The 18,828-nt window shown below is 53.3% G+C and overlaps 1 protein-coding gene across 1 annotated transcript in view; it reads right to left on the reverse strand.

Annotated features, from left to right (window-relative positions):
• MMEL1 (membrane metalloendopeptidase like 1) overlaps positions 1-18,408 on the reverse strand; it is a 38,286-nt gene extending 19,878 nt beyond the window's left edge. Inside the window, exons 1-2 of the mRNA XM_064371971.1 lie at positions 18,261-18,408; positions 568-645 (exon numbers count right to left, since the gene is read on the reverse strand). Coding sequence (XP_064228041.1) covers positions 568-645; positions 18,261-18,408 — 226 coding nt within the window. The remainder of the gene's footprint in view (positions 1-567; positions 646-18,260) is intronic.
• Positions 18,409-18,828: the final 420 nt, after the last annotated feature.

Consider the following 18,828-nt stretch of genomic DNA (forward strand, 5'->3'; position numbering starts at 1 on the left):
CCCATGGGCGGTCCAGCCCGGCAGCCCACGTCCTCCCCAGGTGGCCTGGGCCTGAGGCCTTTGGTGATGGTGAGCTTCGTTCTTCGTCCTTGACCCCTGCAGGGACCTGGGAGCCCCTATACACCCTCTGCCTCTGTGGACCCCACAGCCGCCCCAGGCCCCACAGGCTGAAGCTGGCCATTCTCCCTCCTGCCTTCTGCCCAGCCCACACTCACATGCTGCTAAGACCAGTTCCTCCAGGCAGCCTGCCCTGCTGCCCTCTCTGCACACCCTGTCTAGCCTGCCCGGCCTGCCCCACCCCTGTGCCAGCCGGTGGAATTGAATGTGCCGAGGCCACATAGGAGTTGGGCGGAGCGCCCACAGTGCCCAGCAAGCCTCCTGCGCCCAGCAGATGCACCGGGCTGTGGTCCCTGCCCCTGTCCCTCCCCAGGCCCCTCCTGTGGCATGTGAGGGTTGGGCAGAACCCAGCCTGGCTGTGGGCTCTCTGCCCCTCCACGGAGTCCCCCGCCCCATGGGAGGCCTGCGCCCGCCTGCCGGGGCTACTTTGGAAGGGAAGGCCAAGGCTACCTCGGGCTTTTCGTTTTACAAAGGTCCTCTCCTCCTGTAAGGAGCACAGCTGGCTAGCAAGGTGTGGCAGCTGCTTCCCTGGGGAAAAACACAGAGCTCAGCCGGGGCCTCCCTGGAGCAACTCCCTGGGTGCTGGGTCCTCCCTGGGGCAGCACGCCATTTCCCCACGGTACTGGGTCCTGGGTGCTGGGTGTTGGGTGCTGGGTGCTGGGTGTTGGGTGTTGGGTGCTGGGTGTTGGGTACTGGGTGCTGGGTGTTGGGTGCTGGGTGCTGGGTGCTGCAGCCCTGCCCCTGTAGTGAGGGCTGGTCCCTGGGGCAGCGAGACAGGAGACCCACAGAGGGCATGCAGGGGCTGCTCCACTTGCCTCCCGCTGCGCTTGAATGGGGGCAGTTTGCCCTGCCTTGCCAGCCCCCCTTTCAATTCTGCCTCCACCCACCCCACGGTCCCGGATGTCCCAGGGCCTAGGGGGGTCCTGAGGTGCTTCCTCCTCCTGATAGCCTCCTCTACCTCAGGATCTTCCTGACCCCGGCCAGGCCCACACAAGGTGGCATGCTCCTGAAGTCCCACAGGGCAGGCTTGTTTAGAGGGACAGGGCCCCTTTGGAGGGGGTGATTTCCCGCTGACTGATGACCCCAGCCCCCCCACCCTCACTGTCCGCTGAAGGTGCCAAGCCGCCCTCCCCATGTCCCTCCACTGCCTGCTGGGAGGGGCCTGCCTGGTCAGCACCGGGGGCTCCTGGGATGGCTGTCAACTGCCTGGAGAGAGGCGCGGGAGAGGACGGAGGGCCAAGGAGAGGATGGAGGGGTGGGGAGAGGACGGACCCCAGCATCAGAGAGTTGATAAGCCAGGCCGGGCTACCCTCAGACCTGGCTTGGGGCTGAATTTCCCCAGCAGTGAGGCATGCAGAGGACTGAGTGGAAGGAGGGAACAGGGCTCGTTCAGGTCAGGGCTGTCGGCAGGCCTCAAATCTGGCCTAGCCCTGGGCAGAGACTGCAGAGAGAGTGCTAGGAACCACAAAAATATCAGCCCCTTGGGGGCTTGGCCACTCGAAGGGCCATTAATCCAGCATTGGACGATGGCTGTGAACCAGGCCACATGCTGGGCACTGGAGTTCAGACTTGAGCCCAGCAGGGCCCAGCCCTCAAGATGGAAACGGAGGAAGTGCTGTGTGCTGCTCACATCAAGGCAAAGTGCTGAAGGGCAGGGCTGAGCTTCAGAGCGAAGGAGCCCCAGGCCAGCAACGGAAGGGAGGTGAGTGCCAGCGGAAGACACGGCTGCCCTGTGGGGTTGCCAGTGTCGGTAACCCAGAGCCTGCGGACCAGAGACTGGACTGTGGACCCCAGAGGGCCCCACCTCCGCCAAAGAGTGGATTAGAAGGACATCTGACCTCCGACCAAAGTGGTGACAAGGACGGCAAGGGCTTTCTGCTTCGGATTGGGATGTGGAAAGTTGAAATTGACTGTGGCCCCCACCTAGCCAGGAGAGCAAAGCTGGAGAAGCTGCAACGTGGGCGCGTTTAGAAACCCACGAGCGGCGAGGACACAGAGAAACCAGAATGAATCAAATTCCAGAGAGGAACGAGGCCATCCCGGGAGAGGAGAGGCCTGTGGCCGCTCTGCTTCTGGAATCAAAGCATGAGGAGGGGCACACGTGCCAGGCAAGGCCGTTCAAGCATGGCAGGACACATCCGTAGTTCCAGCTACTTGGGAGGCTGAGGAGGTGGGAGGATTGCTTGAGCCCAGGAGGTTGAGGCTGCAGTGAGCTGAGATTGCATCACTGCATTCCAGCCTGGGAGGCAGAGTAAGACCCTATCTAAAAAACCCCAAAAAACCAAAAACCAAAAAAACGCTATGAGCTACACGCCGTCTGATTCCAATTATGTGACATTCTGGAAAAACAAAACTTTCGATGAGAGATGGTGAGTCGTGGCTGCTAGGAGTTTGGGGCAATGGATGTTGAGTAGATGAGGGACAAGGGGTGTTTTGGGGGCAGTGAAACTGTTCTGTATGATTCCGTGAGGGTGAATGGTGAATGCATTTGTCAAAACCCACAGAACTTTATAGCACGAAGAGTGAACTTTACTGTATGACAGTCAGGAGATCCCAGGATGAAATGCAGAATGAGACTCCAGGTGTGTGAGACGCGTAAAACAGACTCGCTGAAATGAATAGGGGAGGAAGGTGTTCACCTAAGTAACTTTAGAAGCGAGTAGAGTCTGAGACTAAAGGCAGAAGAAACCGTAGGTAAGTGCTGTACTCTGGTTGCTAGGGCTGCTCTTCATGGGATCCCAGCGTAATTCTGAAGCCACTACTCATGTGTATTGTAATGGAAAAAGTAAGTGGGTAGCAGGTGGCTGGGCTGACTGCTGCTGCAGTGAGAAGTTACAGACAAGGAAAGGAAAGAGGTTGGAAGCGTCCATGTGGTGGCGGAGACATCAGTGTGAGCTCTTTTCTGGCTTAATATAGAGGCAGATGGTGCATATAGAAATATTCACAGAGATGGGTGTCTAGACGGGGTCACAGATACAAGCACATTCCTGTGCTCTGCCAGGTGAGCCAGGCTAGCAGCAGCAACAAGCGAGGACTAGCGCTGAGCAGGGGGTAGGATCTGGCCCTGGGCTTCTGTTTGTTTGTTTTTCAGACACCACCTTATCCCGGAAGCTCCTGGTTTCTGATACCTTTATCCAATAAAATGGGCTCCTTGGAAAATGGTCGATTATACAACTAGGGCAGGAAACATACCGGATGAGCTTGGGGCGTGTGGAAGCGTCAAAGAGCAAGAAAGGGCTCCCTCCCCAAAACTCACCCCAAATTCACAGTAATGGGGATACGCAGAAGGTCGCTGAAGCAGCTGACAACTCCCAACGGCCAGAGTTGGAACAATTTGAGCAACGCAATATAGTAGTGGATTATAATGCAAAGTACAAAATGAATTATTCACAAATCATTGAGCAAATAAATAAATGAGGGAGAACAGACAAATCTCTCATACAGAAGAATTCCAAATGCTCTATGTAGATCCTCTGCCTCTAAGGACGCGGAGCATAACTACCCGCTCCTCAGGTGTGGAGTTATGCTCACTGCACAGTGACTTCCTTTCCAAGACTGCACTATGAAAAAGAAGGGAAAAAAGTAACCTTCAGTGCAGAAACCAGACGCCACCGCCAGCCAGGCAGTTAAGGTTCACGTCAACAGTGAGAAGTCAAGTCATTGAGGGTGTGCACCTGTGACCTGTGGCCTTCCTCTCCAACGAGTTACCCCAGTCCAATCACGAGAAGACCATTAGACTAACTCCAGCTGAGGGTCATTCCACCTGATCAGTAATCCTCAATGTAAGGCCGGTCGCCTCGCTGGGCGCTCAGACACGCCCACCCCCCCACGCCTAGAAACCATGTCACCACTCCACGCCCACTTCTGCACTCAGCATACAGATCTGCACTCAACACTAGCCTCTGCACTCAGCACCTAGCCAGCCGTTGAAAAACCCCCCAAAATTTTAAAGAAGCCCCTCCAGAACCCGTCCAATAGCATTTTGCCCCGTCCAGGTCCCACTCCCCCTGGGCAGCCCGCTCACTGGAAATCCCACCTACCTGCCAATAGCAGCTTGCCCTGTCCATGTCCTGCTTCCCCACAACCAATCAAAACGCCTCCACTCCCTATAAAACCCCACGCCCAAGAGGGGTTCTGTTGGACCGCAGAACAATAACGGGCCTCAGTTGCCTCATTCGAACGTCGGTTGCTTCATTTAAACCTTACACTCAAGACTGACAAGATCATAAAAAACAAAAACAAACAGGAAAACCAAGAAAGTCTGAGATACCATCACAGCCACGAGGAGCCTGAGAAGATGTGGTGTTCTGGGTATGATCCTGTGACAGTAAGAAGGCATGAGGGGAAAACCGGAAAATCTGAATTGAGTATGAACATTAATTAATAGTAATCTATCACTATTGGTTTATTACTTGTGGCAAATGTATCATGCTAATGCAAGATGCAAATAATAGGGGAGACTGGGTGGGGGTTGTGTAGGAATTTCTGTACTATCTTTGCAATGCTTCTGCAAATCTAAAATTGTTCTACATTTTTGAAACATTACTGAAGGACACCTGAACAGAGGATCTCAGACCTGGAGGACAAAATTTAATGGCTTAACATATATGTAACTAGAGACCCAGAGAACAATCTTTGAAGAGATAATGGCCAAGAAATCTTCAAAGTTGGTAAAAGATATAAATCTACTCCAACAAGTGCAGTGTATCCCAAGCTGGGAAAATACAAAGAAAATCATACCCAGCAGCACCATGGTCAAACTGTGGAGGACTAAAGATAAAGAGAAATTCAGAAATAAAAACTTCGAGAAATACTTAAAAGCAGTCGGTGGAGCGGGGCATGGCAGCTCATGCATGAATTCCGGCACTTTGGGAGGCTGAGGTAGGTGGATTGCTCGAGTCCAGGAGTTTGAGGCCAGCCTGGGCAACATGAAGAAACCTCACCTCTACCAAAAAAAATACAAAACAAAAATTAGCTGGGCATGATGGTGCACACCTGTGGTCTCAGCTATTTGGGAGGCTGAGGTGGGGGGATTGCTTGAGTCTGGGAGGGGGATATTCCAGTAAGCTGTGATTATGCCATTGCACTCCAGCCTGGGCAACAGAGTGAGAACCTCGCTCAAAAAAGAAAAAGAAAAAGCAAAGGAAAAAAAAAACATATTCAGGGGAACAACAGTAAGAATGATGGTGACTTCTCATCAGAAACAATGAAGGCCAGAAGACGATGGAATGAGCTCTTCAAGTGCTTGAAAAAAACAATAACACAATACCAGCTTAGAATTCTATATCCAGCAAAAACATATTTCAAAAGTGAAAGTGAAATAAAGGCATTTTAGACCGAAGCTGAGAGCATTTGTCTCTACCAGATGCGTACTGCAACTGATGTGAAAAGGTCGTCACTCAGAAGGGACACAAAAATGGTGGGAAGACCGGATTGGTGGGCAGGAATGAGGCGCATGGGGAAGGGTAAAGAGGGAGCAGCAAAGTGTGATTGGAGACCCAGACCCTAACAGTGCCTCGAGTTCTTTCTTTCCCATCTAGTCGGGTGTATCCAGAACACATTTGGGTAACTAAAGAGTCTAGTTGGTGCCTCCTTCATGCCTGCATCCCATCTCTGCTGCCCCCGCTGCACTCCCAACATGGGATTTCCCCTGACCTTGTGGGGGAACCCCCACGGAAATTCACCAGATGCTGCAGATCAGGGGCTGCCTGAGGATGCAGTGGGCTCCTCCGGCAACATTTTCAACACGGAGTTAGACAAGCTAGGCATGTTTTTACCCTTAACTTACAGTGTCTCATTTAATCAGCACAAGGCGGGCAGATCACTTGAGGTCAGGAGTTCGAGACTAGCCTGGCCAACATGGTGAAACCCTGTCTTTACTAAAAATTCAAAAATTAGCAAATGTGGTGGCACACGCCTGTAATCCCAGCTACTTGGGAGGCTGAAGTGGGAGAATTGTTTGAATCCTGGGGGCAGAGTTTGCAGTGAGCCAAGATGGTGTCACTGCACTCCAGCCTGGGCGACAGAGCAAGTCTCCATCTCAAAAACAAAAACAAAAAAGAAGCTTGTGAGGTTGCCCATCTCTACTTTTCTTGGGAAACCTGTTGGGGAGGCAAGATCATACACCCAAGGTCACTTTCCTAGGGGGAACGGCAGGGTTGGGACCTCCAGACTCCATACTGGTGTTCAACATCTCTGTTCTTCTAAGAGAATAAGCAGAAACAGTGAGACCCTCTGACACAATGGCTGAGAAGAAACAAAGTCTTACCCTAGTGCTAACTATGATCACTGGAAACACCATCAACGAACTCTCCAAAAGCATATTTTTTTTTCCATAATTCCAAAAAGGAGCAGCTTTCCTTAACACTCCATTGACACAGGGTCTTCTCTTTATTCTTTTATATTTGCGTGGATAACTTCTGTAATAAGCCACTCATTTTTACATAGGCTTCCTGCATTTTAAAAACTATTTTTGACATCTCCTCTGTACATTTTGTTTTCCTAAAGCTTTCCGAACTTCTTGATTTGAATAACACCCCTGCCATGGTTTGGATATGGTGTATTTTGCCCAGCGGAGTCTCATGTTGAAATGTGAGAACCAATGTTGGGGGTGGGGCCTGGCGGGAGGTGTTTGAGTCCACTGAACGGCTTGAAAAGAGCCTGGCACCTCCTCTCTCTCTCTGTCTCTCTGTCCCTCCCCTGAAGTATGACCTGCCCACATGGGCTCCCCTTCATCACCTCCCATCATGAATGCAGCAGCCTGAGCCGCCTGCAGAGCCATGAGCCAAATCAACCTCTTTTTTATGTAAATTTCTCAGTCTCAGATTTCCTTTGGAGCAACACATATGGACTAAAACAACCTTGATTTAAATAATTTACATTTTTAAATTTCTCCTCTCTTCTCAATCCCTCTTTCAGAAGGAAAAAGCCACCAAGAACTTCACAGAGTGGAGAAAGACGCACCCTCCCCTGAGAGTGAGTGATCACAGACTGGCTGCCATGCAGTCGTCGGGTGTGAGTTTACAGAACTGTGTGGCCAAGGAAACCTTTCTCTGAGAAGCCAATTTAAAGAAACTCCAGGCTGCCGGGCGCGGTGGCTCACGCCTCTAATCCCAGCACTTTGGGAGGCCGAGGCAGGTGGATCACGAGGTCAAGAGATCGAGACCATCCTGGTCAACATGGTGAAACCCCGTCTCTACTAAAAAATACAAAAAATTAGCGGGCACAGTGGCACATGCCTGTGGTCTCAGCTACTCAGGAGGCTGAGGCAGGAGAATTGCCTGAACCCAGGAGGCGGAGGTTGCAGTGAGCCGAGATCACGCCATTGCACTCCAGCCTGGGTAACAAGAGCGAAACTCCGTCTCAAAAAAAAAGAAACTCCAGGCTGGTCGTGTCCCAAGGTTCCTGGTGGAAACAAACACATATTCTCCAGAGGAAACATTTCTCAGCCCAGGTAACTCAGGAGCCCCATCGATAAAGCCGATCTGAATATGTATTTACATTTTCTAAAAAGAAAATCTTACGTTAGAGACAACAAACAGCAAAACCAGAACCCAAAAGATTGCCCGTTACGAACGATCTGAGCCAGAATGCGTGGAAGACGGCACCACGGGCCCCGGGTCCTGACCCCTCTCTGCTTCCGTGCCTTGGCCACGTGGCTCCACAGTTGCTCCCACAAGAGGGGCAAAGGATATTTTTTCTTCTGTCTTGTGACTGTGGGTGGCCCATGTGACTTGCTTCGGCCAACAGAGTGAGGTGGGAATGACAGTGTTCCCGTCCTGAGCCTGGGTCCTAAGAGGCCCTGCGTGTTTTCACCTGCCCTTTGGATTTCTTTCACTGCCGGGAGAGGGGTCTGCACAGGCAGGCTTGCTGGCTCCAGTAGGAGGATGAAATGGACATGGACAGAGCACCCCAGCTGAGCCCGGCCTAACAGCGGAGGTGCCTCACAATGAATCATTGCTTTACGCCAGTGAGTGTTGGGCTGGTTTTTAGGCCCCAGTTGCTAAAATAAAATAAGTATGTTTGAAATGCTTTAAAAATAATCAAAACTAGGCCAGGTGTGGTGGCTCATGCCTGTAATCCTAGCACTTTGAGAGGCCAAGGTGGGCAGATCACTTGAGGTCCAGAGTTTGAGACCAGCCTGGGCAACATGGTGAAAACCTGTCTCTACTAAAAAATACAAAAATTAGCCTGGTGTGGTGGCAACGACCTGCAATCCCAGCTTCTGAGGAGGCCGAGGCACAAGAATCGCTTGAATCCAGGAGGTGGAGGTTGCAGTGATTCAAGACTGCACCACTGCACTCTAGCTTGGGCGACAAAGACTCTATCCCCCCCCCCCCAAAAAAAACAAAAACAGGAACAAGGAACAATAAAAAATCAATCTGAAAAAGAATAAATTGTAAATTCTAGAAATAAAACCACATAGTTGTTGAGATTTAAAAAATAAAAACTGTTACAAACCCAAAAGTCTGAATTGAGCAGCAGACGTAACAAACCAGAAGAGAGACTTAGTGGAATGAAATGTAGTTCTAAGAACTGACCCAGAATGCAGGACAGAGTCAAAGAGGTGGAAATGACGAAAGAAAACTGGAAAGACGTGAGAACAGTGGGGAAAACGGAGCGGGCGTGCAGCGGAAAACGTACCAGGAGGGAAAAGAGACGACGAGGGAGACAGAACCCAGGAAGACAGTGGCTACCGTTTTCTAAAATCAACAAACGCTATCGGTGCTCAGCTTCAGGATCACAACAAATCCACAGCAGAATAAATGCAAACGATTTCACAGCTAGACAACTCGTGGTAAAAGTAGCGGAAGCATAGTTAGACTGACAGCAGATTTCTGAACAGCAGCAAGGGGTGTCAGAAGACGTGGAAGCCCAGACTCAGTGAACCAATTACATCACTGAAGGGTGAGTGCCAGATGAAGTTATTCTCACATAGACAAGAGCTAAGAGTTGACTGCTGAGAGATTATTTTCAAGCAGGGCTCCCCCAACTTGTCTGATCACAAAAAAGTCCTCGAATGTGTGCGGGAATCAGAGGTCTTACCCTACAAGATTCCTGCTCACTCTGTTTGGGGGCCGTTCAAGACTCCCAGGTCTGACTCTGTTTGGGGCCAGTTACGGACTGACCTCATGTTTAAAGCCCTAACCCCTCACGTGACGGTTTGGAGACAGGGCCTGTGAGGAGGTCTGAATATCAGCTCAACGGGCAGGGCTGGTGGGGCGACATAATCCAGCAAGGCTGGTGCCTTCACAGGAAGAGGGAGAAATTCCGGAACTCACTGTCTCTCTCCACCACGCAAGGATGCAGCAAGAAGATGGCCATTTGGTAGACCAACGTGTTGAAGTGGAAACACATTTTTAAACGATAAAATAAAATTTAAAGAAGCGTGTGGCCTGTGGGAAGAGAGTGTAAACCAGAAATAAACTGCCCCCCAAGTGGCTGATGGACCATCCCCTCAGCCAAGGGCATTCCAAAGTTAACCTGAAAAACTAGTTCAGGCTATAATGGGAAGTGGGGGTTGGACGTGCCTCCTTATAGCCCCCACTTCCCATTATTTGGAATTCAGGGACAGCTGACCAGCATTCACCTTAAAACAGACACCTGCCAGGCGTGGTGGCTCACACCTATGATCCCAGCAGTTTGGGAGGCTGAGGTGGGAGGACTGCTTGAGCCCAGGAGTTCGAGACCAGCCTGGGCAGCACAGTGAGACCCATCTCTACAAAAAATAGAAAAAAGTAGCCAGGTGTAGTGGTGCACGCCTGTGGTCCCAGCTGCATGGGCAGCTGAGGTGGGAGGATCACCTGAGCCCAGGAGGTCAAGGCTGCAGTGAGCCGTGATCGCACCACTGCACTCCAGCCTGAGTGACAGAGTGAGACCCTGTCTTAAAAGCAAACAAAACCAGAGACCTTAAGACTGAGAGTCTTAAGACGAAGTCGGATAAGAACCACAATCTATTTTCTCTGAAGCCTGCACCTGGGGTTTCATCTGTATCATAAGGACCTTGGTCTCCACAATCCCTTATTTAACCCAGACATTCCCTTCGATTGGTTCCAAGTCTTTAGGTAAACGCTCCAGCCAGCTGCAACCAGAAAACCTTTGACTCTACCTGTGCCCTGGAGACCCCTACTTGGAGTTGTCCCACCTTTCCGGACTGAACCAATGTCCATCTTACACGTACTGATTGAGGTCTCACGTCTCCCTAAAGTGTATAAAACCAAACTGTCATCTAAGCACCTAGGGTACGTGTTCTCAGGGTATCCCGGGGTTGTGTCAAGAGCCATGCTATTTGGCTCAGAATAAATCTCTTCAAATATTTTACAGAGTCTGACTGTTTTCATTGACAAGAGGATCTGATTCAGTTGGCATCTAGATCTTGGACGTCACAGCCTCCAGAACTTGAGAAAATACATTTCTGTTTTAAAGCCACCTAAGCATTTTGTGACTGTAGCCCAGGCAAACTGAGGCAGGACCCAACATCTGGATTTGTAACAATTTCCCCAGGTTATTCCAATTATCAAGCAAATTTGGTCAACCCTGTTTTAAACCAGTGCTTCCCAAACGTTCACGTGCAGATGAGTCACCTGGGGTCTCGCTAAATACCGACGCTGGTCCTACAGCCTTGGCGGGACCTTGAGTTTCTGAATTTCTAACAAGCTCCCAGGCGATGGCCGACATCACTGGTCTGTGGACCGCACTTTGAGTAGGAGACTCCGAAGTACGTATTTCAGAAAGAAGAAAAATTATTTAATAAGAACTGCCCAAGACGTAAGAAGAAAGATGCATAATGGAATTCATGAGAATATGGGAATATCTGAGTTAACACTGAGTGTATTAAATAATAACGTGGCTGATCTGCAGTAGGCAAAAAGCAAGATAGAAACCAAGCTCCTGGCCAGGCGCGGGGGCTCACGCCTGCAATCCCAGCACTTTGGGAAGCCAAGGTGGATGGATCACCTGAGGTCAGGAGTTCGAGACCAGCCTGACCAACATGGTGAAACCCTGTCTCTATTAAAAATACAAAAATTAGCTGGGCATGGTGGCGGGCACCTGTAATCCCAGCTACTCAGGATGCTGAGGCAGGAGAATCGCTTGAATCCGGGAGGCGGAGGTTGCAGTGAGCAGAGATTGTGTCACTTCACTCCAGCCTGGGTGAAAGAGTGAAACGTCTCAAAAAAAAAAAAAAAAGAAGAAGAAACCAAGTTCTTAACAGAATAACATACGAACAGGATGGGGTAGTGATGCGAAGAGTTAAACTGTCCTAAATGCTCGTATTGTTTGGAAGAGATAATAGAGGTATTGATGAGTTTAATATTTAAGATAAATATGCCCATAAAAATTGACAGGAGAGACATTCTGCTTTTTGCCTAGGACATCAAAAGCTACAATCGAATATCATTTCCTTCCTAACAAGAAAAAGCCAAATAATCTACAAAAAGCACAACATTTTGGAGCCCACCCGAGACCTGAGGTCACAGACAACAGGGAATCGGAATTTCAGAGCGACGAGCCCTCCGAGGAGAGGCCGGGCCAGCAATTGTTTCACCTCGACCAAGACCCGAGCATAAGAGATGTGCCGAGTGAGTCAGAAGAAGCATGTTCACACATGCTCACAGGCCAAGCGCGGCTGGCACACGAGTTTGGAGTAGCCGGGAGCTCTCACCATGGAGAGTTTTTCACTCACCCCAAGCTCTGTCCATGGTCCTTCCCAGGCGCCTGTGAGAGAGCCTGGGGCGGGACTCAGAAGGCTGGGGACAGCCTCCCTTGGTGGCCTAGGGATGCGGGCAGGGACCCGCTTTGGCTGAGGCATGAAACTGTGCACACCTGGGAGGGAGCAAAAGCTTTAAACCACTGAGGCAGGTGGAACCCCTCTCACCCCGGGACCAGGCAAATCCCCTGCTCTGTAGGAGGGTCAGGAGTAAAACCCCTGCCTGGAAGGGCAGGAAATCCTCGTGGGCCCAGAATCCTAGACTGCCATCAAGCCGTGGTCTTCTGCCACCAGAGGAGGGGTGGGCGCCTCAGACACAGGGGAAGCTTGGTTGACGTGGGAGTCGGGTAGGGAGGCCAAGGGGTGGATCCCCCCACAGGTACCCCAGGCCTGCCTAAGCCTGAGACTGGGCCACGGCACCAGGGAGCCCCCACCACCAGCTTGAGCTAGTGCTGGCCAGCAACAGCAACAGCGACCCAGCACTGGCAGAGGGACCCGGGTATGGAGGGGGCGCCTCTATGTCACGGGCATCCGGGCTGCCGAGGGCCAAGGCTGGAGCAGGGAGGAGGAGAGACCCTCCGGTCCCTAGGCTGACTTCTCTAAGCACAGGGAATGGGAGCTCACTGCTGCGGAAACGTGCGTCTGTGCTAAGAGTGACAACAGCAAAAGAACCCCCAGCATAACCCTGCGAGAGGAATTCAGTCCCTCACACTCGGGCGCCGGCGGATGAGGAGGGGCGCCTAATTCTGCATATTAGGAAACCCTCCTGCCTCTGCCATTTTAAAAAGCCCCATACGCCAAATGTAAACATTTAAACACTGTTCATGAAACTCCTGTTGAATCGGTCAACCTATTTTGTGTTTTGACAAATATCAGAGTCTGCAGAGAAGTGTCTCAGTGCCGCCCCCCAGCCGCATCGGGATGGTCCTGACGATAATACCGAGTGTGGACAGTGACAGCGGGGCTCATGTCCTTGCCAGCGAGCCCCAGGCCCAGTGCAAACAGTGCTTAGCTCCGTCTGTGTTTGCAGGCGTCCGTTCTCACGCTGCTCTAAGGAACTCCCCGAGACTGGGTAATTCATGGAGAAAAGGGGTTTCACCGACTCACAGCTCCTCAGGCTGCGCTGGATGCGTGGCTGAGTCCTCAGGAAGCTTACAGTCACAGCAGAAGGCAAAGGGCATGGAGTGGGAGGGAGACACGCGAAGGAGGAGGTGCCGCTCACTTTCACACGACCGGATCTCGTGAGAACTCACTCACTATCACGGGAGCGGCGAGAGGGAGGTCCACCCCACGATCCAGCACCTCCCACCCAGCCTCTCCCGTGGCACATGGGATTACAGTCGGACAGGAGATGTGGGTGAGGACACAGAGCCGTGACGCATCATTCTGCCCCGGCCCCTCCCAAATCTCAGGTCCTCCTCACGTTGTGAGACCAATCGTGCCTTCCCAACAGTGCCCCAGAGGCTTAACTCCTTCCAGCACTAACTCAAAATTCGAAGTCCAAAGTCTCATCTGAGACTAGGTGTCTCAGGCCTGACGGGCCTATTTGGATTTGGGAGGCGACACATTCCTCCCTTGGGTGTGTTACTCCGGCCCATTTATCCAGTGACCCAAAAGGCTGCCAGCTTTGAGTGGGGTCCGGGACAGAGGCTGTGCAGCAGGTCCAGGCTACTGTGCCAGCTCCTTTGCCACTTGGGCACGTGACCCAGCAGGTCCAGTGGTGCCCGAGGTATCAGCGGCAGATAGGGGTGCTGCGTGGAGCCTTTGGCGGCCCCCAGAGGTGAACCGCAGCGGAGGCCTCTAGGATTTTGGAGCAAGGCCCCGGCGTCTTCTGCAGATGACTACTCCCTTTCTGAGACGCAGCTCTCGGCCTGTTACCGGGCTTTGGTGGAAACAGAACGTCTGACTCTGAGTCATCGAGTCACCGTGCGACCTGAACTGCCTGCCATGAACCGGCTGCTTTCTGACCACACAGCCACAGAGTGGGTTGTGCACAGCAGCGTTCCACCATCACAGGGAAGTGGTACACAGGCGATCAGGCTTGAGCAGGTCCTGAAGGTACAAGTTAGTTACATGAAGTGTCTCGAAACGCCCATGGTCTCCACTCCTGCCACCTGCCTTCTCTCCCCAGCCTGCACCGATGGCCTCATGGGGCGTTCCCTATGGTCAGCTGACAGAGGAGGAGAGACGAGGGTCTGGGTCACAGATGGTTCTGCACGACAAGCAGGCACCGCCCGGACGTGGACACTGCGGCACCACAGCCCCTTTCCAGGACATCCCTGAGGGACAGCGCTGAAGGGAAATCTTCCCAGTGGGCAGAACGTTGAGCAGGGCACCTGGTTGTGCACGTTGCATGGAAGGAGAAGTGACCAGGTGTGTGATCACACACTGATGCATGGGCTGCGTGGAAGAAGTGACCAGGTGTGCGATCACACACTGACGCATGGGCTGCGTGGAAGGAGAAGTGGCCAGGCGTGTGATCACACACTGATGCATGGGCTGCGTGGAAGAAGTGACCAGGTGTGCGATCACACACTGACGCATGGGCTGCGTGGAAGGAGAAGTGGCCAGGTGTGCGATCACACACTGACGCATGGGCTGCGTGGAAGGAGAAGTGGCCAGGTGTGTGATCACACACTGACGCATGGGCTGCGTGGAAGGAGAAGTGGCCAGGTGTGTGATCACACACTGACGCATGGGCTGCGTGGAAGGAGAAGTGGCCAGGTGTGTGATCACACACTGACGCATGGGCTGCGTGGAAGGAGAAGTGGCCAGGTGTGTGATCACACACTGACGCATGGGCTGCGTGGAAGGAGAAGTGGCCAGGTGTGTGATCACACACTGACGCATGGGCTGCGTGGAAGAAGTGGCCAGGCGTGTGATCACACACTGACGCATGGGCTGCGTGGAAGGAGAAGTGGCCAGGCGTGTGATCACACACTGACGCATGGGCTGCGTGGAAGAAGTGGCCAGGTGTGCGATCACACACTGACACATGGGCTGCGTGGAAGGAGAAGTGGCCAGGTGTGTGATCACACACTGACGCATGGGCTGCGTGGAAGGAGAAGTGGCCAGGCGTGTGATCACACACTGACGCATGGGCTGCATGGAAGGAGAAGTGGCCAGGCGTGTGATCACACACTGATGAATGGGCTGCGTGGAAGAAGTGGCCAGGTGTGCAATCACACACTGATGCATGGGCTGCGTGGAAGAAGTGGCCAGGCGTGTGATCACACACTGACGCATGGGCTGCGTGGAAGAAGTGGCCAGGCGTGCAATCACACACTGATGCATGGGCTGCATGGAAGGAGAAGTGGCCAGGTGTGCAATCACACACTGACGCATGGGCTGCATGGAAGGAGACGTGGCCAGGTGTGTGATCACACACTGACGCATGGGCTGCATGGAAGGAGACGTGGCCAGGTGTGTGATCACACACTGACGCATGGGCTGGAGCCAATGGTTTGGCTGGATGGTCAGGGACTTGGAAGAAGTATGATTGGAAAATTGGTGACAAAGCAATATGGGGAAGAGGGACGTGGATGGACCTCTCTGAGTGGTCAAAAACTATGAGCCTGGGTGTTAACCACAATCTGGTAACGCCTCCTCATGATCTAAACTGCACGATAAAGAGAAGTGTTCACAGATGAGGTTTACACACGAGGGGTACTCCGGGCTGGGGGTTGGACTTTCTGTAAAGGGCCAGATGTAAATATTTGAGGCTTTGAGGGCCACACGCATGCTCCGTCTCACCTGTTCCACCTTGCTGTTCTAGAAGAAAAGTAGCCATAGATCATACATAAATGAATGAGCGTGGCTGTGTTCCAATAAAACTTTATCTACAAAAACAAGCGAGGGGCCAGATTTGGCCCAGGGGCCATAATTCGCCACCCCTGTACTAGAAAATGAATACAGTTGCTTCGGAGGAATAGAATTCTAGGATGGACATGAGACTGCATTTCTCACTGTCGTTTTTGTAAAAACATTCATTTTATGAAAGAAGGTTTATCTATAACTTTAAAAATAAATAACTAAAACAAAAAATCTAAGATAACTGTCAAAAAGGTAGAAATAAAAATCTTCTAAGTTAGTTGAGGGAAAATAGAGGAACTAACGATAGGCTGATCCCAAACGAGGCGAGAAAAGAGAAGAAAAGCATGAGGAGCGCAGAGAACACAGCAGACATTTAATCAGCTGCCAAATCCCCCGACTAAAGGAAGACAAACCCCAAATCCAGCCCCACGCTGTTGCAAGAACCACATCTAACGCTAAGGACACGAAACGTTCCAAAGAAAAAGAATGGGAGAAACAGGCAAAGCCAACGGTGATGAGCACCCAGTGCGCACGTCAGACTCAATAGGATTTAAGGCCAAAAGCCTCGTTAAAACAGAAACGGTGGCTACACGATTACAAGCGGTGAAAGGCATGTTAACTTCGCATGTGCACCTAAATAGAATATTTATTACACTGATGAAGCTAATTTTATAATTCATACCTAAATTTGCATTTACATAGTAATATAGCCTTAAATAGGTAAATTAGGTAAGATTTGATATAACTACCAGCATGAGTGATTCTTTAGTGCAAGATTTTAACATGTACACGTCAATACATTATTTCAAGAAATCATTCTCTTGATCGTTCAAAGTCTTTCATTCTTTTTAGATCAAGAGACGGAAAAAAAGGCAAACATAGAGAAGACTTGACTGATCTAGTGGCGTATGCAGGCACTGTCACCCGGCATTTAGTGATGGAGCCTGTTCCGCAGCCCAGATGAGTTATTTATAAAATCGATCAAGTGTTGGCCTCAAAGCGAGCCCAGCAAATATCAAAGAACCACGTAAATAATGGCGCAGACCACGGGTTCTAACAACACAATTAAGTTAGGAATCAATGAGTTTTAAAAGGTAACTAAAAACTCTCATCTGGAGATTAAAAAATTTCTAAATGACTTACAAGTCAGCGAAAAAGTCTTAATGGAAATGAGAAAATACGTAGACATAAATGAGAATGACTGCTTAGAAAACCTTCCACGAACAATCCTAGACTGAGGCCGAGGTCAGCTGTGGGGTCATTCCTGGTGGGGGACACAGGCGTCTTGACGGGGAACAGAGGGCTCTGCTGCCCTGGAGGGAGGGGGTCAAGGGCCGGTTTCAGCATTGGAGTGGGCGGAGGCAGACTTTGCTGAGCTCCATGGCACCAAGGGGCACTCCCAGGCACTCCCAGCTGGGCAGGGAGGGTCTCTCCAGGAGGGGTGGGCTCAGGCCTCTTGGCACGGCCCAGAAGAAGAGAGGGGCCCCCTCCTAGCCCACAGCTGAGGGTGTGTGTGATGGGGGGTCAGCTCTGTTTTATGAAAGCCTGGAAAGCAGGTGTTTTGAGCCCAGCAGGCTCTGAACGGGGCTTCCCTGGGTTCTGGGCTCCTCAGGGTGAGCGAGCCTTTCCGTCCCCCACTGCCCACCGCCCTTGGAGGTAGCAGGGCCCCTCTCTCCCAGGCGGAGACCCTGGAGGGCCAGGGACGGCGGCCTGGGCAGCAGCCACACTGCACATGGGCCCCACCAGGCAGCCCCGGGCGGGGACCCCTCCACATCCGCCGCAGCACCCACTTCTGCTCCACAGAGGCAGCCTCCCGCGGGGATGGATGGGCGGTCCCAGGCCGTGTGGAGGGCTCCAGACACGAGGGGCATTCTAGTCACACAGGCTGGGTGCCCCGTTGTGGGATGTGGGGCGCGCGGTCCCCCGTGAGCTCTGAATCCCCTGCCTGCCCGGGTCGGAGCGCCCTGCCCCTGCCCCTGCCCTGCGGGTGAGCGCTGCTCCAGATGTGTGCGCTGCCCATGCTCCGAGGGACTAGGGCTGGGCCTGCGGAGGGACTGGCCGGGGCGGCTGGAAGGTGGCCAGGTCTGCGGGTGCCTGGGAGCCCCTCACCCGAGAAGGGGGAGCGAGGGCGGGGTGGGGAGTCGTTGTTCCTGGGACGGCCTGAGGTCCCCTCGTGCAGCCTTGGCCACGCCTCTGTCTCCGTGGGACCCCAGCCCGGCCCCTCCACTGACCTGACCGGGCCTTGAGCGGGTCGGGGGCTGGAGGCCCCTGGGATCTCTCCGCAGGATGGCAGCGGGGAGGGACGCGCCAGGTGCGTCCGGCCGGCGGGAGGGACACGGGGCTGCGCGGCCAGGCGGGGAGGGGGCGGGCGGAGGGGCGGGGGCCGGGTCTGCGCCCTCCCGGGAGTTCCGCGAGGCGGAGGCGGGTGCGGAGCCGCAGAAGCAGAGCGCTCCAGTCCGAGCTGGGGCAGAGCTTTCTGCAGGGGGCTGCGGGCTCCCCGCAGGTCAGTGCCCCTCCCGCCGCGTCTGAGTCCGCAGCTCGGCCCCGGGAGCCTCTGGGTGCCCCGCGCGGACCCGGGCCCAGGGACGGGCGGGGACGTGCGGGGGGCGGCACCCGCACTCACCTCTGCGGTCTGCGTAGAGGACGCCCAAGGCCACCAGGGCAGCGGTCACCAGCAGCAGCAGCAGCCCCCACTCCGGGAAGCCCGGGCGCTTCTGCCCTGCGCGGCCCGCGCTCTCCACCATCCCCACGGGGCTCTCGGACTTCCCCATCAGCAGGGCCCTGGAGGGGAGAGCAGGGAGGGCGGGGGAGCCTGCGGCCCAGGCCAGGGACAGGGCCGAGGCGGGAAGGGCCAGATGCTGGCTGGGAGTAGGCGCCGGGTGCCTTTGCAGCACAAGCCCACAACCCCGACCCTGGGCGCTGGGTCCCGGGACTTTCCACTCCACCCCTGGGCCGGAGTCTCTGAGTGCATGGAGATTCTAGGACTGAGATGTTCCCAGCTTGGGGTCTCAAGCTGGACCCAGGAGGCTCAGCTCCTGAGCAGTCAAGGGACCCCCCTGCAGTGCAGCCGGCCTGGGCTCTTCGTGCTGGGGGTCCTGGAGCTGCGGGCCTGGATGCTGGGTCAGGGGCGCTGTCGGGGAGGCCACTTGGGCTTCTAGCCTCCCAGCCCACCCTTCCTGTTGGAGCCCAGC

Source organism: Aotus nancymaae, unplaced genomic scaffold, assembly GCF_030222135.1.
Source record: "Aotus nancymaae isolate 86718 unplaced genomic scaffold, 86718_ANA_hifiasm-v0.15.2.pri h1tg000250l, whole genome shotgun sequence".
Taxonomy (NCBI): Eukaryota; Metazoa; Chordata; class Mammalia; order Primates; family Aotidae; genus Aotus; species Aotus nancymaae.